General features: G+C 56.8%; 1 protein-coding gene across 1 annotated transcript; it reads left to right on the top strand.

Annotated features, from left to right (window-relative positions):
* Nucleotides 1-1,729: 1,729 nt before the first annotated feature.
* Nucleotides 1,730-24,761, top strand: ANO7 (anoctamin 7). Its single transcript, XM_028140831.2, has 23 exons — nucleotides 1,730-1,841; nucleotides 2,744-2,801; nucleotides 6,422-6,564; nucleotides 7,869-7,976; nucleotides 8,645-8,781; nucleotides 9,533-9,590; nucleotides 10,350-10,460; nucleotides 11,373-11,538; nucleotides 12,031-12,121; nucleotides 12,689-12,785; nucleotides 13,955-14,098; nucleotides 14,165-14,302; nucleotides 14,940-15,038; nucleotides 15,125-15,227; nucleotides 16,134-16,245; nucleotides 16,531-16,585; nucleotides 17,881-17,978; nucleotides 19,004-19,149; nucleotides 20,446-20,651; nucleotides 20,774-20,916; nucleotides 21,829-21,919; nucleotides 22,364-22,483; nucleotides 22,610-24,761. The coding sequence occupies exons 1-23, from the start codon at nucleotides 1,737-1,739 to the stop codon at nucleotides 22,724-22,726; spliced, it is 2,646 nt and encodes an 881-aa protein (XP_027996632.2). The 5' UTR covers nucleotides 1,730-1,736; the 3' UTR covers nucleotides 22,727-24,761.
* The last annotated feature ends 895 nt before the right edge of the window (nucleotides 24,762-25,656 follow it).

The raw sequence follows: 25,656 nt of genomic DNA, 5'->3' as shown, positions 1-25,656 counted from the left end.
CTCTGGCCTCCCGTTCTCCTCCACCCACATAGCCTCCCAGCTCAGTGACCCTGGCGGGGAAGGCTGTGAGGACGAGGGAGTGGGCTCCCAGGAGACAGGCTCAGGGCCACAGGAAGGAGGGCTGGGACCCCCTCTTACAGGTGGGCCCTGACACCCAGGAAGTAGAGCTGGTTCTGCAACCTGGGTCCCCTGATGTCCCCATGGGCACAGCACAGGGTGAGGATGGCACGAGCCCACCTGTGGCCATCCAGCTGAATTCCACCCCTCCCTTACCTTCCACACCAGCAGCTGGTGGGCACTGAGCTCCCTAAGCAAATAGGGCAGAAAGCAGACGGCAGCATTTGCATGCGGGTGTGCAGGCTCTAGGAAAATGCGCTGCCTGTTTGCAGATCTGAGTGCACACCCCATTTGCAAACAGAGGCAGGTCCTGGGTCCGGGAGCTGGGAGACCTTGCCCAACCCCGTGCCAGGCACCTCTCCTGCCTGCCCATTTGCTGAGTTCAGTGAGGACACCAGAGTGGCCGTCACTGCCTGCGCAGGCCTACCAGCACAGGGTCCCACCTAGTCCTCCCCAGGGGCCAGCCCAGACTCGCTGCTCGGACCAGGCTCTTGCTGGAAGTGGTCCATGACCTCCGAGGCCTCTTCTGGAAGAAGCCATTGTGCCAGGTGGGGACTGTTTGACATCGCATGGGCACAGGGAGGAAGGTGGGCAGATGGACTCTAGGGAGGCTGGTGAGCACCCCAACCCATCAGGGATCCAAGGGGTGGATTCTCCAGGGATGCTGGCACCCCAAGACCTGGCACAGGGCTGGGGGTCATGAGAAGGACCAGGTGCTCAGTGTGGCTTTGTGCAGGGTACCCCAACTCTAGGGAACTCAGTTTTCCCACCCGTCCAATGAACCCACCACAGAACAGGTCACTCCTGGCCTTTTGCTTGGGGCATCCTCTGTTCTGTCTCCAGAACAGAGCACTGAGGAGGCCCCTCCTCACTTGCTCACAACAGTAGGAACGCCCCACACCCACACTGGCTCGGGGGCATCTGTAACCTGGCAGGGTCGGGAGGTGTGGGCACCACGTCTGCCCCTCTGGCCTCAGTTTATCTGGACTAGATGAACTGTCCCCTGTCCCCTCTGGCCTCCCGTATCTCCTCCACCTACATAGCCTCCCAGCTCAGTGACCCTGGTGATGCCACTCAGGGCCACACTGGTTCTGCTGGTGTGAACCACCAGCCCTGGCTCAACTCCAGTCCCCCTCCGGGCCACAGGGCTTCTCTCACTCTTTGCCCAACTTTGCCAACCCATCAACTGGAACCGTGGTGACTGTCCTCCCCACAAAGGGACGCAGAGGGGGGAAGAGGGGAGAATGCAGACTCAGCATGACCAGACCCAGGACCCCGAGGAGGAGCCAAGGTCCTGTCTCTCTCTCTGTTAAAGGGTATCATCTGTCCCCCACAGGCGAACAGAAGGAAGAGGGGTACCCATGCTCTGAGCCCACATGCAGGGCTGAGGGAGAGGTGGGTACTCATCAGACAGACAGACAGGTAGCTCCCTCGCCCAGTTCTGGGGTCTTCATGTGGTCCCAGGTCAGGCAGCTCAGCCTGGCCTGGCCCTGCCTGCAGCCCCTGGGCCCTGTTCTCACCTGTCAGGGGGTCTGAGGGGTGTGCGGTGGTGCAGCCACACCTCATGTGCCCCTCTTTACTCTGGCGCCCACCCTGGTCCTGACGAGTGCAGGAGCGGAATGCTGCGGAGGCGGGCCCCAGAGGAGGACAGTACTGTCCTGATCGACATGGCCCCGGGGATGGAGAAGGGGGACTCTTACGGAAGCACAGCCAACACCTCACAGGTAACTCTCCATCACCAGGGACCTCGGGAACAGGAGGCCCAGCACAGCCCTTCGGCTCCCCGCCCTGGGCTTCAGGCCCTGGTCTAAGGTGGATACTGGAGGGTCTCTGTGTCCCACCCCACACCCGGAATGGACACAGAGACTCTGGGGACAATGGCCTGCGCTGGCCCCGAAACCCTGGGGTGGATGCTTCCTGGAGACCCCAAGCCCTCACCTGTTGCATGGACCTCCAGTGTCCCCACGCTGCCTGGGAAGAGGGAGGTGTCACAGTTAGGTCACTGCCTGCCTCACTGACCCTGAGGGATGTGTGGAAACGCCCTGGGATGACTAGATGAGGCCACTCAGGCGTAAGAGGGGGCAGGGTCAGATCCCATCAGCATGGAGGGGAGAGAGGGGGACATAGGGCTCCCATTCCTGGCCCTGGGGGGCACAGACACCCTGAGTGAGGCTGTCGGGAGAATTCCTGGTCCTCCTGGGCTTCATGTCTGCCTCCGGGTGCTGCCCATCCCGCCCCCACAGCTGAGAGCAGACACAGGGCCCCTTCCTGCTGCCCCACAATAGTGTCTGGGGATGGGGAACACACAAGGCCTCATTCACCCAGAACAGGATTCCACCCTCTGGGCGCATGACCACTCTGGCCATCCACAGGGCCACCTACAGGGCAGCCCAACCCCCTCCAGCCCCTGGAGCCAGCAGGGTGGGCAGCCTGGGTACTGGCCATGCTGCCTGCAAACTTGACCCTTGCCCACTGCACAGAGGCCAGGAGGGCAGGAAGGACGTGGGACTGCTCATGCTGGATGTGCCTGTGAGCCCCCTGCCCACACCCATTTGGCCTTCCGTGTTCCTGGGTGGTCTAGGGCAGGGTGGGGGTGTGTTCTCACCGTGAGGTGCTTTCCTTCCAGCCCGATGGACACCAGGCGGCCACTTGCAGGGCGGGGAGCCCTGCCAAGCCCCAGATCGGTGAGCCCTTCCCAGTATCTGCCAGCTGTTCCTGTGTTGGTCCTGGGGGTGGGAACACAGATGGGCACCCCCAGATGGTAGCAAAAGGACAGCAGGTCTGAATCACCATCCTCTGTGACCAGGCTGCCCCTCCCCACCCCAACACTATCTCCTGAGCCAGCTCTGGTGCCAATTGCTGTGCTGAGAAATGGAGTGAGGGCCCCATGGTGAGCAGAACACAGTCTGGGGGCACAGCAGAAAAGGGGGGTTCCTACTGAGGGGCTGGAGCTGAGAGAGCTCTGGAGGGCAGAGGGGGGCCTATCTCCCTCCGGCTCTGGCCTCAGGACAGCTTGGAGTCACCTCAGATTCTTTTTATTTTTTAATTGATTTTTAGAGAGAGAGGAAGGGAGAGGAGAGAGAGAAACATCGATGTGAGAGCAGAACATCATCGATCAGCTGCCTCCTGCACATTCACAATGGGGATCAAGCCCACAACCGGGGCATGTGCCTGACCAGGAATCGAACCAGCAACCTTTTGGTGCACAGGACAACGCCCAAAAAACACCAGCCAGGGCTCACCTCAGATTCTTATCTGTTGTGCCCCATAGCTTTTCCACCAACTCCTCACCTCTCCCCGCCCCACGCCTCCTGTCTGCCCCAAACCGCCATCATTTCTGAGAGGACTGCATCCCACTGGGCTCACCTACCTGACCCTGCCCTCCATGCAGCAACGATCCTTGTTAATAGTAGATGCCCTCACCCCCCACCCACTTACAACAACAACGACAAAAACAGGAAATACCAAGTGTTGATAAGGATGCAGATACATTGGAACCCTGTGCACTGCTAGTGGGAATGTGAAATGGTGCAGCCACTGTGGGGTACAGTATGGAGATTCCTCAAAAAATTAAACATAGAGTTACCATGTGGCCCAGCAACCCCACTTCTGGAGAGACCCAAAAGAATTGATGATGAACATTTAGGTTGTTTCCATTTGGGGGGTGAGGGGGCTATTGTGATAACGTCTTGGTGGACATTCACGAACACGATTTTGCGTAGTCGTAAGTGTTCATCTTTGAGTGGAATTGCCAGATCACATGGCATTTCAATGTTTAACATTTTCAAGAGCTGCCAAACTGTTTTACAAAGTGACAGCACCATTTTACAAGCCGTCAGCCATGTACAGGCTTCCCGTTTCTCCACGTCCTGTCCAGCACTTACTGTCTGTCTTGATGACAGTCATCCCCGTGGGTGTGAAGTGGCATCTCTATGTGGCTCGTGTTTGTAATTTCCTAATGACTCCTGATGTTGAGCATCTCTTCATAGGCTTATTGGCCATTTGTGTATCTTCTTTAGAGAAATGTCTATTCAAAATCTTTGCCCATTTTAAAATTGGGTTACTTATCTTTTTATTAGGTTGTAAAAGTTCTTTATGTGTTCTGGATACAAGACCCTTATCAGATACAATATTTACATGTATGTTTTTCTTCCATTCTATGGGGTGCCTTTTTACTTTCCTGCCAGTGTCCTTTGAAGCATATAGGTTGTTCATTTTGACAAAGTCCATCTTATTGATATTCTCTTTCATTTCTGTGCTTTTGGTGTCATATCTAAGAATCCAGGTCATGAAGATTTATTTATCTCTATATTTTCTCCTGAGTCTTATCATTTTCATTCTTTTTAAAATATATTTTTATTGGTTTCAGAGAGGAAAGGAGAGGAAGAGATAGAAACATCAACGATGAGAGAGAAGCACTGATTGGCTGCCTCCTGCACACCCCCTACTTGGGATTGAGCCCGTAACCCAGGCATGTGCCCTGACTGGGAATCGAACTGTGACCTCCTGGTTCATGGGTCAACACTCAATCACTGAGCCACGCCAGCCAGGCCATTTTCATTCTTATCCTTAGTTCTGTGATCTTTATCTTATGATCTTAACTCTACTCTGAGTTAATTCTTGTGTACGGTGTGAAATGGGGACCAAATTCTTTCCTTACGTGTGTCTGTCCACTTGTGCTGGCACCATTTGTTAAAATCATTGTTCTTTTCCCATTGAATTGTTGGCCCTTTTGTAAAAAATTGACCATACATATATGGGTTTATTTTCAGAATCTCAAATAGATTTTATTGAACTACATCTATATCTCTATCCTTATGCCAGTACCATAGTGTCTTGATTATTCTAACTTTGTAGTGAGTTCTAAAATTTAAAAAACATGAGTAGTACCACTGTTCTTTTTTAAAATATGTTTTTATTTATTTGTTTGTTTGTTTATTTTTAGAGAGAGGAAGGGAGAGAGAGAGATAGAAACATCAGTGATGAGAGTGAATCATTGATCAGCTGCTTCCTGCATGCCCTACACTGGGGATGAAGCCCACAACCAAGGCATGTGCTCTGACTGAGAGTCGAACTGTGACCACTTGGTTCATGGGTCGATGCTCAACCACTGAGCAATACCGGTGAGGCCAACTCTGTTCTTTTTCAATATTCTGGATCTCATGTGTTTCCACAGATATTTTAAACTTGTCAATTTCTGGGGGGATAAAAAGCCAGCTGTGGGTTTGATAGGAATTAAGTCTGTAAATCAGTTTGCTATCCTGGCCAGGTTGTCTTCTTCACATGCAACTCATGCACAAGGGATGCTTCACATTTATTTAGCTCTTCTTCAATGTATTTCAACAGCATTAGGTAGCTCTCAATGTATAATTCTTGCACATTTTTAAAATTTATTCCTTTTTGGTGCTGTTGTATATGAATTGTTGTTGTAAATGGAATTTTCTTCATTTCATTTTTGACTTGTTTATTACTAATATATGGAAATTGATTTTTTAAAATTTATTTTAGAGAGGAAGGGAGAGGGAGAGAGAGAAAAAAGCATAGATGTGAGAGAGAAACATTGATCAGTTGCCTCCCATATGCATCCTTACTGGAGATTGAACCCACAACCTGGGTATGTGTGCTGACCAGGAATCACACCATGGCAGTTCAGTGCATAGACAACACTCCAAACAACTGAGCCACACTGGCCAGGGCTACAGTTGAAATTTATATGTTGATTTTGTATCTAACAACCTTCTCAAAACTGGTATTAGTTCTAATAGTTTCTGTAGTGACTTCCTTTGGAATATCTATATATAAGATCATGTCCTCTGTAAATAGGTCGTTTTGCTTTCACATTAAACTGTTTATCCTTTGCAGTGTATTCATTCTTTTTGCTCATCTGCATTTCCATCTGAGAGTATCACCTTTGGCCTCAAGGACTTCCTCCTGTGTTTCCTGTAGAGCAGGCGTGCTGGACTTCATTCCCCAGACTTTGATTGTTTCTAGCTGGAGTTTCTTTATCCTGCTTGGGGCTCACTGAGATTTTTTATTCTTTGTATTGATTTTTTTCCGATCAGATTTAAAAATTCTTGACCATTTTTCTTTAAAAAGTGCTTCTTCCTACCCTCTCTCTCTCTGATTCTCAGATCATATGTGTTGGGCCCTTTGACCATGACCACGTCCTCTTGTATAGAGGGGTTAGGCCAAGCGTCCAAGTGCTTGACTCCTACTTCCCACCCAGTCCCCGGGTGTCCCAGCTGGGAGACTGGCATCCCTGGGTTAGCCTGTCCTCCCTGCTTCTGTCCCTGTTGGTTCCCAGCAGACTTTGTCCTTGTTTGGGAGGAAGACCTGAGGCTGGGTCAGCAGCAGGACAGTGCCACCCAGGACAAGAGACACACACACATGGCCTGGCGGGAGACCTTCCTGGATAACCTTCGTACGGCTGGCCTGCATGTGGACCAGGTACAGGGGTTGGTTGTGGGCAGGGCCCTAGGCTCTGCACCCACTAGGCTTGGGGCATGACAACAAATCAAGCCCAGAGTGGTACTGGATGGCCCTCCCCTCAGGTAAAATATCAACCCATCATAGCACACAAGCTCACTCACAGAAGCCAGAGCCCTTCAGATTCACCAGAAAACTCAGGAGCCATCTTCTCCCTTCACCTGTCTCACCTCCAACATTAGGGCTTCTGTCTAAGGGTGACATTTGTAATTACAATTCTTGTGTAATTATAACTCTTGTGTGCTTAAAGGTATGCATCAGGCCTTTCACAGGTATGATGTCAGGTACAATAGTTGGTCCCACTGCAATTGCAGGGAGTATGAGAAAGCAGGAAGGAGCTGTGTGGTGCTGGTGTGCAGTGGGGGCAGGCAGGCAGTGAGGGGGGCTTGGAGCCGTGGGGATTAGGGTGCAGAACTCTGGTTCCATCTCATCATTGCCCCCATCCCTGGTCCCTCTGCATGTCTCCTGCATTGTCTGACCTGCTTTCTGACCCCAAGAGCAGGCTCTGCTGTCCAGTGTCTGTCTTCCCCAGCCCCAGAGTAATCAATCCTGAGCTTCATGTTAACCTTGTTCTTGTGTGTCTTTACCATTTGAGCACATTTTATGTTGATAAACAGTGCAGCTTTGTTTCTGTTTGAACTTGATAAGATGGAGCTGTGCTCAGTGTGACTCTTCCTGACGTCATGCCTGTGAGACCCGCCTGCATCACTGGTGCAGTGGCGGCCAGGCCACTGTAAAGCACCTGCTGGTGACTGCTGTGCTGAAGTTACTGCCTGCTTGAGTCAGGGGAGCAGGGCTGCTTGGGCAGTACTCTGAGCCCAGGCCTTGGGGAGGGTTTGCTCGTCACAGCGGGTATGGCTGGCATTGGCCCTAATAGTCTGGTGTCCTCTGTCTGTCGCTGATGCCTGATCTCCAGCCAGGGGCAGGCACCCTGTGCTTGGCTTTCAGAAGCGCTGTCACTTACCAAATAGGTTTAAAACCATGGCTGGTTGGTTGTTAACATGGTTACAGAAACATCTGTCTTTTCCTAAAAGTGTGAATGTACACACACACGGGCACACACCCATACACACATGCACGCACACATGTGCACATGTAGAAATAGTCACATGTGTGCACACGCACGCGCACACACTGTGTACAAATATTTATCCACGCGTGCACCCATATAAACATGCACATGTGTGTACACGTGTACATGTATGCATGTTGCAAACATGTACACAGCGCACCCTCAGGCTCTGACAGAGCCCCGGTCCCCGCAGCATCATGTCCAGGACGAGGACAGCGCAGTGCACTACATCCTCCTCAGCGCCCCCTGGGCCGTGCTCTGCTACTACGCGGAAGACCTTCGCCTGAAGCTGCCCCTGCAGGTACCCGGAGTGCATGACATGCAGAGAAGGCCTGGAGGTCCCCCCAAGCCAGGGTTACTCATGACTGCACCCCATGTGCTGGGAGCACTGTCCATTGCTGACAACCTGAGGCTCCCCATTTTGTCCTCAAAGGTCCCTCGTAGCTGCCATCACACTGTTCTCCAGGAAGCCTTATTAGGCAGACAGGGTGGGGCGGTCAGACCCCACAACCATGGCTGCTCTGGGCGGGTAGGGAGGCGTGGGCAGTGTGTGCAGCAACCATGGCCTAGTCTGACCACCTGGGCCCGCCAGCTCCCGACCCCCACCAGGCTGCCCATTGAGGACCACTGCAGGAGGGGAGGGGCAGCCTGGGGACACAGTGTGGAGAGGCAGCGGGTGACCTCCGGATGATGTGCCTGGGGGCTGCTCTGCCACCTACTCTGGCTCCCTTTGACCATCATGGCATTTGGTAGACAAAGGGACACGTGACCGTCTAAACCTCCCTGCCTTGAAATCTGGGCCTCAGCTGGACCAGCTGAGCCCCTAGCACCCAGGCCCGAGACCGGAAGGGGCTTGCCCGCTCCCTGATGAGCCCTTTCGCTGTTGCTCAGTTTGCAAATCTACACACCTCACCCCGCCGCGTGGCATCATGCTCAGGGGTGGGAGGAACAAGCGATGATCCTTTCCAGGAGCTGCCCAATCAGGCCTGCAACTGGTCGGCCAGCCTGCTGCGGTGGCTGGGCATCCCCAATGTCCTGCTGGAGGACGTGCCCGATGTGCCCCCCGAGTGTTACTCCTGCCAGTTCAAAGTGAGCAAGCTGTCGAGGTAAGAGACAGTGGCCCTGCTGGGCCCGCGGGGCAGCTTCACACGGTGGCCAGGGCTGGGGGACACAGCCAGGGATGCGTGCATGAGAGGTCACCGAGTGACAGAACTAAGCCTCCATGCTCTCCCAAACCTTCTCCTTTCTGGAGCTTTTTAACCAGGGAGCGTGAGTGGCAGGTGGGCCACTTCTGTCAGGACAGGCAGGTTGTGCTGCGGACAAACGTTCCCCAAACCTCAGTTGCTGGACACACGGCCCATTTCCTACTCAATGACACGTCCACGGTGGGTGGCAGGGTCTGCCAGGCCCAGGCGGCTGGAGGCCCTCCTCTCACAAACGAGGCAGAAGACGGTCGTGGTCAGTCCACACTGGCTGCTGGTGGCACCTCTCCTGTGTGCGTGTCACAGGGCACACCTATGTCTGGTGCTCCGATGCACAGGGAAGCCACGGGGCTCCTTGTGAGCCTGGGGCTCCCACACTGCCCTGCCCTCTGCCAGCCACTGTCCCGGATGGAGGATTTCTGTGACTTCTGGACAATGTCCTGTGACCTCCTCCTCCAGAAAGGAAAAGACAAAAATGGGACTTGATCCTGCGTGGGGGGTGAGGGGTGGGGTGGGGTGGGGGTGGGAAGGGGATGGTGGCTGTTCCCCAGTGTGCGAGGAGAAAGTGTGGTCTGTGTGTGTGTGTGTGTGTGTGTGTGTGTGTGTGTGTGTCCCTGCCTTTGTGGACTCTTCTGCATTTTCCACATGCCCACAGGTTCCTCAGGAGTGACAACCAGGACACCTTCTTCACCTGCACCAACAGGCACCAGATCGTGAGTGGGCGTCCCCACTGCAGTCCCCACACCCTGACCCGGCTCCAAGGAGCCTGAGGTCTGGACACAGGAAAGCTCTCCTGTGACGGGAGCACTGAGGCCGGGGCTGGGGGCTGGATACTTAGGGGTGCCCCCTCACTGAACTCAGTTGGGGCCCTGTCAGTGCCCCCGCGGGAGCCCCGGGGCTCAGAATGGATATCTGGTTATGGACTTGTGGGACAGACAGCCACGGCTACTGACCCAGGTGGATGTGGGTCCTGCTGGTCAGTGAGGAAGAGAGCCGAGGGTCAGAGTATCGAGCCTGAGAAGGGTGGGCTGAGCCAGGCCACTCCAGGGTCTGTGACAGGAAGAGGCTTTGGACAGGCCTGCCTGGGGCCGCCCCCTGCTGGCCACCAAAGGGGCAGAGCCCACGCCTGACACAGCCGTCCAACTGGAGGCTGGCCCTGCCCAGAGCAGGGTCCAGGGCTGGCTGTGCACAGCCAGGACCTGGGGTCAAATCCAAGCCCGACTCCTGTGCGCCCACCATTCTGGCCCAGGTCTTGTGATTGATTGTACAGTGGAGAATGACCGTCCACCTCAGGGGGTGGTTGTATGAGCCGGCAACAGGAGGAAGATCTGGGCGCACAAAGTATTCTCTTCATTTGTCACCAGAGGCTGTGGGAGGCTGTCCGTGGGCTCAGCCCTGAGATGGGAGGGCCAGGATGTCCCCACCCTGCCATCACATGACAGGTGACCAGTGCCCTCCCCCTCCACCCCCAGCTGTTTGAGATCCTGGCCAAGACCCGCTACGGCCATGAGAAGAAAGGTCTGTTTGGGATCGACCAGCTGCTGTCCCAGGGCGTCTTCAGGGCGGCCTTCCCTCTGCACGAGGTGAGACCTGGGGGCGGGAGAGGCTGTGGTGGGGGTCTCAGACTCAGGCACGGGGCGAGTTCCTAGACGAGGGGGTCTTGCCCTGTGTGGGCAGCTGTTGCCAGACAGGCAGCCTGCAGTGTGACCAGGCCAGCTGCTGTTCAAGGCCCTGGGCAGCCAGGCTCTGCCCTCTCGGCACACAACATGCCCAACAGCCCCACCTTCATGGGGAAGACAGTGAGGTCCCCTGTGCTCCCCAAATCTGGGTAAACTGAACAGTGAAGGGGCGCTCACCATCGTCCTGACAAAATGCCCACCGTGGTCTGGAAGCTGTTCATGCCCCTCACCCCCCGCAGCTGCCCACAAAACACCGCCCCCCCCCCCCCCCCCCGCAGCTGCCCACCAAATCCAGAGCTGCAGGAAGGGGCAGCAGGGTGGAGGGCAGGGTCAGGCCTGCAGCTGCTGTGTGAGGCACCGAGGGGCCACCTGAGGACACGCAGCGGAATGGCCAGCTCCACGTTGGCTGTGGGGCATCCCTCTTCCCACCTCTGGCCAGAGCATAGGACGCACAGCGCCTGGCACAGCCGGCCTCACTTGCCCGGTGCTCAGGGGATAGCACAGCCCCCGCTGCAGAAGCCCACCCAGAGATGCCAATCCATCCTGGACCACAGCCGCAGCTCCTCCTGGACGCAGACTGCGGGATCCCCAGGAGGCCGAGGTGCCCAGCTCAGATGCCCCTCCCAGAGAGGCCTTCCTAGACTCCCCCCCTCCGTCCCCCAGGACCCAAACATAACTGTCGTCCTCAAGCAGCAACCCTGCGTCCGGGACACCAGGCACGTGGCCTTGCCCAGCGCTGAAGGCCCACACTTAGAATAGGGCCCGGTAAGATGCCCAGACCAGCCTGAGTCCCGCCCACTGGCTTCTGGTCCCCAGGGCCCCTTCACAGCACCCCCTGAGGGCCTGTGGGCCCCTGGCCTCAACCAGCGGCAGGTCCTGTTCCAGTACTGGGCCCGCTGGCGCAAGTGGCACAGGTACCAGCCTCTGGACCACGTGCGCAGGTACTTCGGGGAGAAGGTGGCCCTCTACTTCGCCTGGCTGGGTAAGTCCCGCCCACTGCCCCTTGGGGCCTCCTGGGCCCCCGACTTTGGTCTTCAGGGTAATAGTCTCCAAGAGGGGAGCGAGCACAGGGGCTGGGCTGCCAGCGAGCTGATCCCTCCTAGGCCAACACAGCCACTGGCCCAGGACGCTCTTAACACCCCAGTGAGGGGCTGGGAACCCCCTCCTGCAGGTGGGCCTCCCCACTCCAGCCGCCAGACCCGGCCCATGAGGTCTTGGTCATATGGTGGGGGCTGCAGAGCCCAGGACAGAGGCTAGGACAAAGGGGCTGCCGGGGGAACCTCTGAGGACCGTCCCCCCCCCCCACAACTGCCTCCCAGGTGGCCTCAAACCCTGCTGGTTGGATGTGGGTCTCTGGGGGACAACTGTGTCTGTGCAGACCCCCACCCGGCACTCAGCCCAGCGCTGGGTGCACAGGCCCATCATGGTTGCTGACAGCTGGCTCCTGGGGCCCCTACCTGGCTCCCCTCTGCAGGGTTCTACACAGGCTGGCTCCTGCCAGCGGCCGTGGTGGGCACGCTGGTATTCCTGGTGGGCTGTTTCATGGTATTCTCAGACACACCCACGTAAGTGCCCTCTCCCCTCAGCTCCCAGGCCTCACCCTGTGTCTCCAGGGAGGGGGGGGGGGGGCCTACATGCCCTGTGCAGAGCTGGGGATAGAGGTGAACATGAACACCTCCCTGCCTTCATGGATGTCAGAGGGCCCAATGGATCTGACTGGAAGGATGACAGGTAGATAGGGGTGCTCCAGAGACTGACCATCGGACAGGTGTGACCTCAGGCTGACACAGGTGGACAGGTGTGTTCCCACACTGATAGGTGTGCCCTAGAATGACACAGGTGGACAGGTGTGCCCTAGAATGACACGGTGGACAGGTGTGCTCCCAGACTAATGGTGTTGGTACCCTTGTTTCTTGGAATAGTGTAAGCTTTTCTTTTAATAAACAAAAGACAGGGCTTGAATTTTACTTTATTATGGAGCTGAAATTTCAAAAAGTTATCTCAAAAATTATCATTGCATATATTTTAAAGAAATGCTGGACCTGGCCAGGGCAGTGGCGGGAGGAAGAGGACAAGGGGCAGACCTGGTGGGAAGGGGTCCCCACGCTCCAGCACCCCCTTCCACTCTGAAGGCAGGAGCTGTGCAGCAGCGCCGATAGCTTCCAGATGTGCCCACTCTGCCTCAACTGCCCCTTCTGGCTGCTCTCCAGCGCCTGCGCCCTGGTCCAGGTACGAGGAAGGGTGGACGAAGGGAGGAAGAGAGCTCCCTGGGTCCTGGTCCTGCCCCACCTGTGACCCCAGCTCTGTGGTGCTGTCTGCTCCTGGCGTGGGGCTGTGACTGGTGCCCCCCTTGGCGGAGTGCCTGCGACAGTTGGTGCGCATAGGTGGGCCCTTGCTATTATGGCTGTTATTGTCTGTAACTGACCAAGGTGAACCAGAGGACCCCCAAGGCAGGCACAGCTGAGCAGAGCCCCCAGCCTAAGAGGTGGGGGCAGGTAGCTCCTTGGAGTCCTTGGGCCCGGTGTGCCCCCCCAGCAGCCCAGCACACTGTGGGTGTGTTAGCTTTTCTTTGTGGCCGCACCTGCATCCCCCGCACACTGGGCTTGGAGCTCTTGGTGCACTGTCGGGCCCCAGACCAGACACAGCTTTGACACACACCTGAGTATCAGTCTGTACCATTTCCTAGGGCTGCTCTAACCAAGTCCTGTTCTTGAAACAACAGGAATTATTTTCCCACAGCTCAGAGGCCAGAAGTCCAAACTCCGGGTGTTAGCAAGGCTGGCTTCCCCTGGAGACTGTTCCCTGCCTTGCTCCTACTTCTGGTGGCTGCACCACCCCAATTTCTGCCTCTATGTTCACGCGGCCTTTCCCTCTGGGCACGTGTGTCTATCCCCCTTCTCTTCTGTCATAAGGATTTGTCACTGGGCTCAGGGGCCCCTAAACCAGGGTACTTGCATGTAGAGACCCCCACCTTAATGACACACACAAAGGCCCTTGTTCCAAATGAGCTTACCTTCTTAGGTTCCAGGTGGGGGCCACAATCCAATCCACTACAGTCCACCCTCTGGCCCCCAAACTTCAGGTTCGTCCCATGTGCAAAATACAGTCACTCCAACCCAACACCCCCAAAGTTCTAAACTCATCACAGCATTAACTCTAAGTCCAAAAATCTCCCAAATATCAACAGCTCGGAAAGTCCAGAATCCCATCTAAATCACCTAAGTCGTCATGGGGGAGACTCAGGTGTGGCCACCCTGGGGCAACATCCCACTGCCTGCTGCCCCATGCCGGGAAACTAGTCACCTGCTTCCAAAAGACGATCCATTGCTCAAGGGGGAAACTGAGGCACAGAGGGGCCAGCAGTGGAAGCGAGTGTGAACCACGCGCCCCGCCCGCAGGCCGGCAGGCTCTTCGACCACGGCGGCACCGTCTTCTTCAGCGTGTTCATGGCCCTGTGGGCGGTGCTGCTCCTGGAGTACTGGAAGCGGAAGAGCGCCACGCTGGCCTACCGCTGGGGCTGCTTCGACTACGAGGACATCGAGGTGGGTCGGGCCCCAGACCGTGGCCACTGCCCACGAGGCCGCCACTGAGCGTTGGCTCCCTTCCAGGAGAGGCCACGGCCCCAGTTTGCCGCCTCGGCCCCCACGACAGCCCTGAACCCCATCACCGGCGAGGAGGAACCCTACTTCCCCAAGAGGAGCCGCATGCGTCGCGTGCTGGCAGGCTCCGTGCTGGTGCTGATGATGGTGAGGGTCCCGCCATCCTCCCCTCCCCATCGCGCCCCTTCCTCCGGAGCTGCTTGGGGCGGCTGCTATCCCTCCTCCTCCTGGGACCCATGGGACACTTGCTGCCGCGGAGAGGCCCCCGTGTGCCTGGGCTCCAGAGAAGGGGCCAAGCTCAGGGCCAGGCCAGGGGTCTGGGTTGTAAGATGTGAGTGTGTGTGGGCAGGGACTCCCGGAATGTTTCCCCACAGATGTGGGCTTGGGGCATCTTTCAAGCATGGGGGGATCCCGGCAGGGGGAGGTCCTCCAGCCAAAGGGGCTTCCTAGCTTGACCCTCCCTTCCCCTCTCCTTCCAAGATGGCAGGAATTCCCAAGTTTTGGCCGGTGGGAGAGCAGGGTGGGGGGCTGGTTGGTTGATTCTCAGCACCTGGGACCAAGAACAATGCACAGTGGCTCCCTTGACACCCAAATATCACCCACCTATAATTCTAAATGGCCTCCCAGCCCCCTCCCTCCCAGCCCCCCATCCTGCCTTCCTGTGCCTCCAGCAACCCACTGGAAGAAGCTCGGAGCACAGCCAGGTCTATAGGTGGGGGCTGTGGCCCGAGGGCGCTGGCGTCCCGGGCCTGGGCGTGGGGGCTCACGCACTTGGTCCCCATAGGTGGCCGTGGTGGTCATGTGCCTCGTGTCCATCATCCTGTACCGCGCCATCATGGCCATCCTGGTGTCCAGGTCGGACAACACCCTCCTGGCGGCCTGGGTGAGCCTCCACTGCCCGCTCCTGCTGGGTGGGGGATGGCTCGGGACCACCCCCGGCGCCAGCTCTGACCCACCACCTGTCCCCAGGCTTCTCGCATCGCCAGCCTCACAGGCTCCGTGGTGAACCTCATCTTCATCCTCGTCCTCTCCAAGATCTATGTGGCCTTGGCCCACATCCTGACAAGATGGGGTGAGTGGCCAAGGCTGAGTGCCGACTCAGGACCATCCCAGCCCTGCTGCCCTGCAGATCACAGGGTCCTCAAGTCTGAATTAGCACAGATGGGATGTGAGCCCCACCCCCAACTGTGAACGGTACCTGGGGGTGGAGACAGGAGGGTCCTCTGGGGCACCCAGGCCTTGCCCTGCAGCTGGGGTGCCCTTACCCCACCCCCACCCCGTGCACAGCTGAGCTCCCCTGGGACAGTCTGCCCAGCCCCGGCCCTCCTGTGTGCCCCTGCTTTCTCCGTGTCGGAGAGATAACTAGAGGTAGCTGCACAGTAAACTCCTTCCTTCTCCCCCTCTGCCCGCCCCCACTGCCTGCCTCTCCCCCCACTTTCTACTCTCCCATTTCCTAAAGACAAACGCCAACGAACCAGTTCATTCATTCCACACATTGTCCATTAGCCGCCCTGGTCTAGGAGTGGGCAGAGAGCTCAGTGTCCACCTGGGGGGAGCTTTTGGGGGGGAGCAGGTGTCCCAGGGAGCCCCCACAGTGTTCCTGCAACAGCAGGGCATGTGCATCCCGTTTCCGGCCTCAGGTGTCCCCTCCAATTCACATTTTATGTCCCGACCTCTGTCTCAGCAACAGCTTTCCAGGCACGGTCACCCCAGCCTCAGACTGTCACTCAGCTCGGCCTCTGGCTACTCTCTGTGCCCTGCCATTTCATCCTCAGCATTGCTGTGGTTTAGTCACCTGCCAGCTCTTCCTCTACCAACATAACATTTTTGGAGGATTTGGAAATTAGAACTTGAGGAAAGCTGCACTTCGCCCCCTTCCTGAATGAGTTTCTGTGCAATGCGGCTTTGCTCACTCCCTGCGTGGGTGAGGTGGCTACAGGGCTGGGCGGTGGGGGACTGAGCCAGCCTCTCTGCCCAGAAATGCACCGGACGCAGACCAGGTTTGAGGACGCCTTCACCCTCAAGGTGTTCATCTTCCAGTTCGTCAACTTCTATTCCTCGCCCATCTACATCGGCTTCTTCAAGGGCAGGTCAGCACCGCTTCCCCGGGCCTCACCTCACCCTGGGCCCTGCTCCTGCGCTGCCCCGACCCATGTGGCCCCAGAGGCTCAGGGAGGGGGGGGGGTGACAGTCCAGGAGGCCTGGTGGGGACAGCAGCTGTCCTGGCTCAGGGCCTCAGAGCAAAGCTGGGCTCCAGGTCCACCCTGAGGTTCCTGCAGGTCCGGTGTGTGCAGCAAGGGAGATAGTAGGGGGAGAGGGAGGGGCAGCTGATGGCACCTCCTCACTTGCGGCCTCTGGACCTCCATTTCCTCTAGGTTTGTGGGGTACCCGGGCAGCTACCACACCTTGTTTGGGGTTCGCAACGAGGAGGTAAGTGTGTAGGGACTGACACCCACAGATCCTGCCCCCTAAACTCCATCAGAATGTTAATTTGCAGGGATTCTTTCTGCCCCCCCCCCCGCCCCTCACAGTCACAGCTGCCCCGGGACCCCCACAGCAGGCTCTTCATAGCATTCTGACTCCCACCTGGAACAGCGCCCACAAAACACAGTCGTGTCCTCATGTGTCACCCTTTCCCCACTCTGACCTGATGCACAAGTCACAGGTCAGGTCAGGGTGGGGAAAGGGTGACACTTCCACTGCCCAGAGCTCCGCTGGGAACACGGAGGCTGGTGACTCTCACAGGGCTCTGAGCCCACTGTGGGCACCTGGGCTTGACCCTGCCCCACCCCTCAGAGACACCGAAGAAAGCCCCTTGAGGTCCCCAGGCATCTGGCTCCTCACTGGCTGAGGGCACACCTGGGTGGAGCTGGAACAGTGCACGGGTGGTCTCTGAGCCAGGCGGCGGGGCTCCCGCTGCTCTGCTGAGTGCCTCACCTGGAAGGCCCTCTCCTCTCTGACCGGAAGGGCCCCCTCCTTCCCAGGGGTCTGGGCTGTGACCCAACCCCACTGCCTGCAAAGCAGCCAACCCCGAGGAATACGCTATTTTCTCATGAGAGGGGAGGGGCTTTTCAGGGACCGGGCAGCTGGGACCCCAACTCAGGGGGCTTTTGGTCATCAGTGGGATAAGTTCCCAACTCACACTGGCTTAACAGAAACAGAGTTCCTTTCCGTTGGCTCCTATAATGACGCCGGTCAGGCCCTGTGGGCTCAGGTGGGGCCGGGCGCAGGCGTCTGAACAATGCTGCCCTACTTCCCTAGCACTGGCCTTGTGCTCGCTCAGGTTCTCCCAACCCCTGGGGGAGCCAACATCCCAACAGCACAGGCCGACGCCCTCTTGCTTGCTACCCCTGTGCAAGGTATATTGTCTCAGGAGCTCCCCCTAAAAGCCCTTGGGTGCACCTCTCACTGGCTGGAATTGCTGAGGCTACATAGTGGGTCCTCCCTGGAGCCACAGGGCCAGCATCAGCCTCACGCCGTGTGGGTCTCCAAAGGAAAACTGGGTGCCATGCATCAGTGGCCCTGGTCATTCCCATGCACTGTCCCCCAGGTGGACCTTGGGGAGACAGTGGGGACTTGGGTGAGGTCTGGGGGGTGGGTCTGTGCAACCCATGGCATATGTGGAGGGGAGGAGGGACATGGCAAGGGCCACCTTTCAGGGTTAGAGGAGGATGGGTGGGGAGGAGACCCCCTCCCCTGCACTAACCTGGAGCTTGGCTGTGCAGTGTGCGGCAGGAGGCTGTCTCATCGAGCTGGCACAGGAGCTCCTGGTCATCATGGTGGGCAAGCAAATCATCAATAACGTGCAGGAGATTCTCGTCCCGTGAGTCCCCCACTTGCCCTGGGCAGCATCCAGGGGCCCTGGGACTGGGAGTGTCTGGGGCAGTAGCCCCAGCCCAGTCCCAACCTGGAAAAGAGGTGGAGGGAAGCCAGCTGGGCCCCTCCTGGACCTGGCTGTTGCACCTGCAGGGGAGGGGAGGATCTGCCCTGCCATCTGCCCCATGGGCTCTCTGACACCCTCACCCTGTGGTTGCTGTGTCAGCACATTGAGTTCTTTGGTCCTGGCCAGTTTTGTTGAGGGAGGAGGCCCATCCTTTCTGTAGCCCCCGTGGCCAGGACACTCTGCAGCACTCCCAGCCAAGGCAGCACCAGAGGGGGCACCCAGGGGAGGCCCCCAGCCTCAGGTTCCCTGCCACTGGGGTCCTTTCTCCCCAATGCCACCCCCACTGGCACCACTGGAACGGGACCCCCTCCCAGGCAAGAGCCCTTGCAATGACTGCCCAAGGCTGGACCCAACCTGGACATCTTGCCATCTCTCCTGCACACCTGATCTCCCACAGACAGCATGGACTCCCCTGGGCCCCTCGAACTGTAGCTATGGGACCTTGGCCAACCCATGTCTCTCTTTGGGTGCAGTCAGTGCTATGCAGCTGAATTCTAGGAAATCATGAGTTTGGGGTGTAGTTGGTGCTTATAGGGATGGATGAGTGCTGATAAAGCCACATACACTTATTCCCCTACATATGACAAAGTACCAAGCACACATGCCCTCATTGGCACAGCGATTTCCTCATCTGCTCACTTCCACCTTGACATACCTCTTGGCACCTCTTTGCATGTCCCAGGAGGAATCCATCTCCCCAAAGCTTTCATGAACAATGGGGTCCTACAGGGGAGCTGGGGGAGGGGCTACCCCCCAGAAGGAGGCAGATGCTCTTGAGGGTTCTGCAAGGCCTGGCCAGCCTGCTGTGCCGGTCCCAGGGTCCAGACCTCCCCCTGCTGCCTTCAAACTGCAGAGCAACCAGCTGGAGGAGCAAAAGCTATTTTCCTGGGTGTTTCCACTTCCAGGAAGCTCAAGGGCTGGTGGCAGAAGTTCCGGCTTCGCTCCAAGAAGAGGAAGGTGGTGGCCTCAGCTGCTGCCAGCCAGACGCCCTGGGAGGCAGACTATGAGCTCCTGCCCTGTGAGGGCCTATTTGATGAGTACCTCGAAATGGGTAGGTGCCCCTGGGGGCCTCCAGCCTCACCATTCCTCTGTCTCCCTTGAAACATGATGTGATGGGGACAGAGGGTCCCTAGTGGAGCCAAGCCTACAAAGGATCCAGAAAGGACTTGTGGGGATCGCTGTGGGGAGTGTCCAAGACAGGCAGACTGGAGATGGGAAGGGACAGCGCCCTGGGCACAGAGGTTGTGAAGAGGACTGGGCAGTTGATGGGGCTCTCCTGGAGTGGCCTTAATCCCCCACCCCAGGAGGCATCTGCTTGAGCCTCCTGTAGGAGCTAGGAAGGAAGCTGGGTGCTCAGGAGACCAGGCACTAGGGGTGGGGACAACTGCCCCTGGGAGCAAGGCTGCACCTGGGAGGCGACAGGCCTCAGGTCCCCTGACCAATGGAGTCCCATATGGGAGTTGATTCCAGAACTTTTCTTTTTTTAAAAATATATATTTTTATTGATTTCAGAGAGGAAGGGAGAGGGAGAGAGAGAGAGAGAAACATCAGTGATGAGAGAGAATCATTGACTGGCTGCCTCCTGCACGCCCCCTACTGGGTATTGAGCCCACAACCCAGGCATGTGCCCTTGGCCAGAATCGAACCCAGGACCCCTCAGTCCGCAGGCTGATGCTCTATTCACTGAGCCAAACCAGCTAGGGCCAGAACTTTTCTTGATGCCCACACTCTTTGCCAGACCCTCAACTGTGCCCTGGCCAGGTGGTGGCCCGTGCCTGCACTCATTCCCTGCATGGGGTAGTGCACTTTTGGGGGGCAGGATGTTTGTCCCAGCAGCCCAAGGTCTTACTCTGATATCATGGCACATTTGTAATGAAAAGGGTTGCATCTGAGTTAACACATCACTGAGCTCCCTGGCAGCCAAAGCAAAAGGGGTGATAGTAGTTGCATTGGTCCCTGGATAAGAGGGAGCAGACAGTTCACATGCTTTTTCATGATAATGTGTGAATGGGCTTGACTTGTGTGGCCCTAGGCCACTGGACACCAATGCTCTTCTTAGTATTTTACAGAGGAACCAGCTGCTCCCTGAGAGGGGTAAATGGAGAAGGCAGGCCTAAAATCTCCCTTTCCTGCCAGAAGCCCACAGGGCAGGCCGAGCCGGGAGGAGAGAGAATCCCAGACCTCAGGGAGCCCCGGGAGACCCATGCCCTCGTGCAGTTCTGTGGAGCAGTAGGGGCAGTCAGGGAGGCTTCCTGGGAGCAGGGGCCCTGGTGCTAAGTCTACAAAATGAATCAGAGCAGAAGCAGGCGGGCGGGGACGGGGCCTGCGGTGACACCTGCGCCCACAGTGCTGCAGTTCGGCTTCGTCACCATCTTCGTGGCCGCCTGCCCGCTGGCGCCGCTCTTCGCGCTGCTCAACAACTGGGTGGAGATCCGCCTGGACGCGCGCAAGTTCGTGTGCGAGCGCCGGCGCCCAGTGGCCGAGCGCGCGCAGGATGTGGGCATCTGGTTCCCCATCCTGGCTGGCATCACGCACCTGGCGGTCATCAGCAACGTGAGCGCTAGGTGGGGGGAGGTAAGGGAGGTATCGGGCGGGGCTCCCCGGGGGCGGGGCTCCCAGGGGCGGGGCTCCCCGGGCTGAGTGGGTTCGGTCCACGCTGACCGCCCGGCGCCCAGGCCTTGCTGCTGGCCTTCTCCTCCGATTTCCTGCCGCGCACCTATTACCGTTGGACCCGCGCCGGTGACCTGCGCGGCTTCGTCAACTTCACACTGGCGCGCGCCCCGCCGGCCTTCACCACCGCGCACAACCGCACGTGCAGGTGAGGCCGCCAGGCGAGGGGCGGGCAGAACAGGGCTGAGGGCTGGCTGGAAGGGGAGTGCCCAGGAGAGGAGACCAATCCTGAGGACCGGGCGACCAGAGAGCCGTTGGGCCCGAGCCCTGCGCTTCCTGCCTTAAACAAGCCACCGGCTGTAGGACTCTGGGGACACGGGGTGGGGACTGTGAGTACCCATCCTCCTCATCCCCCGGGGTAGGGAGCTAGGGGGGGTCAGGGGGCGGTTACAGCTGACACTCCAACAACCCCGGGTTGAATTTTTGGAAAATCTGAGCATATGACCCTTACAGTTGAAGGTCGTGTTGTTCAAGGGTCAACTTATAGTTCCCTTTTAAATGCACGCGTCCAGGCGGATCTCCACCCAGTTGTTGACACTCATTTGGAACTGATGCTGTATATTTTTATTATTTTAGGGACTACCCTTATATTTTTAGCATACAATCTTAACTATACATTTTTCTAACAAATCTTGAAGGAATTTATTTTTGTCTCATTTCCTTGTGTGTGACAAGGATCTTCATGTGCTTTACCACAACCTATTGAGCACCCATCAGTCCATCCTATTGTTCTACAGTTTTAATTTTACTATTAAAAACACACAGAAACAGTTTTAGTCATTTGTTAATCACATTTTTGGGAGGTATTAACTTATGTGGCTACAGTAGTGGGCCCAGGTTAGCCTAGTGGGGGAACGGGATAACCCAGCTCCTCCTTCCCTTTGGGACCATAACAGTAAGAGCTAAAAGTGCTGTCGAGAACACTGCTTGAGCATATTTCCCTCTTCAGGCACCCTCCATGGTAAGTGAGCCCAGAATTTTAGCATCGGGGAGGCCAAAGGTGGAGATGCCGAAAAGTCATCTGCCCTGGTCCCCACACCGAGTCCCATATTTCCTGCAGGTATCGGGCATTCAGGGAAGACGATGGGCATTATTCCGGGACTTACTGGAACCTTCTGGCTATCCGCCTGGCCTTTGTCATTGTGTTTGAGGTAGCTGGGGCACCTCCCAGGCCCTCTGTTGGCTTCCCACTCTTGGCCTTAGCATGATTCCCCCACCCTCATGCTTTGCCTAATCTCACCATGTGGTTTGGGGGGTGGTGTGTCCAAAGGAATAGAGCCCTGGTCTTACCGCTCTGTCACTGTGGTCGAATCACAGTTCCTCTCTGCATCATTTCCCCATCTGGAAAGGGAGCAATCCCTGCCTAGCCTGTCACAGGGCTGTGTGGCCATCAGGATGCTCTGGACACCGTGTAGTGTCCCAGGGAAGCTCCACGGGGCCAGGGCTGGTCTCTGGGGCCATGACATTGCTGCTTTTCAGTTCACCCACACCTGGGAAGGTGTCCACACCTGAGCCCATGAAGGCCACTCTGGGCACTTGTTTTACCATTGGGTAGTGTGCCCTCTCCCACTGCTGGTCCTGTCCCCTGCTCCCAGCATGTGGTGTTCTCCATCGGCCGGGTCCTCGACCTCCTGGTACCTGACATCCCTGAGTCTGTGCAGATCAAGGTGAAGCGGGAGTACTACCTGGCCAAGCAGGCGCTGGCTGAGAACGAGGTGAGCCCCCACCCACAGCCCTCATGCACCCATTGTGGAGTGGCCCCAGCCAGGTACTTGCTGCCAAGTAGGCCGGGGTGCAGTCAGTTTAATCACACTCTCCTCGACCACCCCTCCTGGACACAGGCTCTCTCGGGGACGAATGGAGCCAAGGACGACCAGCCCTCAGCCTCAGAGGAGAGTCTGGGCCCACAGCCTAGGCAACCAGAAGCCAGCTGGGCCTCGCCAGTCCCTTCCCTCTGAGGTCACAGGGATCATGTTGGGGGCTGCGGGGCCTGGAGTCAGACCCACCTGGAGTGCAGAGGCCTTACGTCCTGGAGATGCAGCCCCCACTGGCCACCCCTTTGGAGTACCCAAAGCCAGGCGACTATAGCAGGGGAACCTGGTGGGCTGGGGCATGTCTCCACCATCTCCCTCCCAGCCCCACGAGCCAGTATCCTCTCCTCACACTCCCCCAGGGGCAGAAAGGCTCCGCCTCTGAGACTTGCTCCCCCCATCACCCCTACCCGCCTCTGGGCACACTGCCTACTCCCCAACATCTTTACTTAGAGCTGTGGCCCTTCCAGGCCTCAACCCTCCACTTCGTGCCATCCTGGGCCCCTGCACCCACGGCCCCCACTGCCTCTCCCTGCTCACTTCCTACTTGCCCTTCAGCCCTCACATGACTCATCTGCCAATCCAGGCAGTGGACTCTGGGTCCTGTGTCCTCTCTAGTGTTTTGATCCTGCTGTCCTTGGAATAATGGAATTAACCCTCTCCAGGCCCACCTGTTTACAGAGTCCTGCCTGCCCCCCAGCACCCTATGTTCCAGGTCACAACCTGGAGTCAGCTCAACCCCTCACCCACTTTCTCCACTCCCCATTCCTAGCCAAGGGCTCCTGATTCTATCACCATTTCTTGAACCTGGTGCCCCCTTTCATTCCCAGTCACTATCAGTGGGCTCTGAGGCTAAAAAGCTGTACTGCCCAGCTCCCTCCCAGACTACAGCCTGAGGCTGGGGAAGGTTTGGAAGAAGATTCAATTTTATTCCCTGACCCGTGAAACACTGGAGTTTCCTGTGTTTACACATGACCATCTCCGAAGTTGGGAGCACCATCGTACATACAGTTGGACCTTGTCCACTGACCAGCTTGTGAACCCCCTTCCACATCCTCCTTCCATTAACTCAGTAACCGTTGTCCCCTGCGTGACTCCACCACGGGTGCTTTCCCTGGCTGTGCGCTCCCTGCTGCGTGTGTGGTTCTCTCCACCTGTACCTTATAATTCATGCTGGAATAAACCTCCGGAAGTACTGGGCGCACCACTGACTTCCTCAGGGCATACTCCTAGATGCACAAACTTCCTCCCAGAAAGGCCAATCGATACCTCTCTAAACAGCATTCTTGCCAATGTGGTGTCATTAAAAAGCCACCGCTCTGGCCTCAGGCAGCACTGTGTGCACTGCAGGCAGCGTTTCTGAATGAGGTGAGCAAAGGTGCCATTGGCACTGCTTTTGGGCATCACTCATTCATCCACTTTGAGAAAAGGGATCGTCCTTGGAGCAGCAGAGCAGCCCAGTGGTGAGGCCGCATGACTTCACTGTGCAGTGTCCTCACAACATCCACAAGTACTTTCTTCCAGTGGTTGCTTTATTGCTTTCTCAAACTTTGTAATTTTAAATTTATTGAACATAAGAAAATGCTTGAGTCGTAACTCAGGTTTTCTTGAACACACACATTGTAGTCAGCATGTCAGTAAAGACAGCCTATCATTGGCCTGGTGCCTGGCATGGACCCTCCCACCTAACCCCGTTCCCAACCAGAGTGGCCACCCACCACTTGGCCTCTAATGCAGAGGAACCCAGAGTCAGACCCCGAGCTTCAGGGGTGGTGCGTCACGGGCCCATCCTGCTGCCACGTGCACTCCCTGTAGCTCTGATCCTCAATGCCTGTCCTCCCACGTATGACAGGTGGTTCATCTGCTGAGGCCCCACCACCACCCAACCACAGCATCTGCCTGAAGGCTGAGAGCCAGTCCTGGGGTCACCTCAGTTTGCTGATGGAGATCATTCAGGCAGAATCCTGAGCTGAGTGATAGCTAGGTCAGGAGCCCAAGGACAGGCAGCCACCCAGCTGTGACCACCATGGCCCCTGCAGGGCAGTCGGTTAATGTGGTGTTGAGAACTATATGCCAGCTGGGAGAATTGCACCAAAGATGAGACCTATGTATGGATGTCCGTGACCACTCGAGTGTTCCATGGACTGAGAACACGTGTGATAAAACGAGCCTCAGCACACTGCATCTGGTTTTGGGTTTTATTTTAGAATTTATAAAATTCCAGTGTCATCCATATTCATGAGCCTTTACATGTTTGCATATAATCTCCAAACTCCAAAGTTAAGGCCAAGGGATGGATTGTAACTGTGGACACATATGATATGGAAGACAGTCAACAAGAGGAAATGGACACTCACACCCCACCCCGCCCAGGGCTCCTGCAGCAGCACCAGAGGCAGCAGGAGAGCTCCAGGCACAGTCACCTCATGAGCCTGACTAACAGCCACACAGTGAGAACTGCAGTGTAGGAGAGGGGGCTGCACCTACATTTAGGAATAAGTGCAGATGTGCAAACACCTGTTGGGACAATTAAAAATCCATCTTTGGGGGAAGGGGTTAGATATCACAGAAACAAGAGGAGGAGGTTTGGGCAGATGCCAGAGGGCAGGGGGGTTTGGAGGGGAGGGCAGTACACTGGCCAACAGGAAAGGCTCCAAAACTCATGCAGATAGAAGGAACTCCAGGGACCAGGGAGGTAGGGGATGGTCCTGGAGAAAGGCAAGACAGCACCTTCCCTTCTCACTTCCTTTCTCAGTTGACTCCATCTAATCTGGGGTCACCCACCCAGCCTATTCAGCTGAAGCAAATGTTCTTTCCTACCCCAATTTATCACTTCTACACATGGGCACATTTGAGGCTGCTTGAGCTAACGGGAACTCACAGACAATTGATATCAGAGACTTGTGTTAAGCAATTCTGGTCTATTCAGGAATTTCAGTCTAAAGATTGCCAAGCTGAGAAATAACCAAATAGAAAACTTCGTGGAGGGGGTGGTCAGAGAAGTAGTGACATTCCCCAGGGAAGGGCTGGGCAAGGGGTACTAGTTGGCTTCTCTAGGAACTCCGGTATTTGGATGG

The sequence above is a fragment of the Eptesicus fuscus genome, chromosome 11 (assembly GCF_027574615.1).
Source record: "Eptesicus fuscus isolate TK198812 chromosome 11, DD_ASM_mEF_20220401, whole genome shotgun sequence".
Classification (NCBI taxonomy): domain Eukaryota; kingdom Metazoa; phylum Chordata; class Mammalia; order Chiroptera; family Vespertilionidae; genus Eptesicus; species Eptesicus fuscus.
The sequence above is the reverse complement of the archived record's forward strand: the minus strand, read 5'-3'. Positions and strand labels throughout refer to the sequence as shown.

Excerpts from the sequence above, each read along its gene's own strand:
- ANO7 (XM_028140831.2), top strand. The coding sequence starts at position 1,737 with ATGCTGCGGAGGCGGGCCCCAGAGGAGGACAGTACTGTCCTGATCGAC. Across the intron at positions 11,539-12,030 it reads CCTCTACTTCGCCTGGCTGG|GGTTCTACACAGGCTGGCTC; the intron begins GTAAGTCCCGCC and ends TCCCCTCTGCAG. Across the intron at positions 16,246-16,530 it reads ATCGGCTTCTTCAAGGGCAG|GTTTGTGGGGTACCCGGGCA; the intron begins GTCAGCACCGCT and ends CATTTCCTCTAG.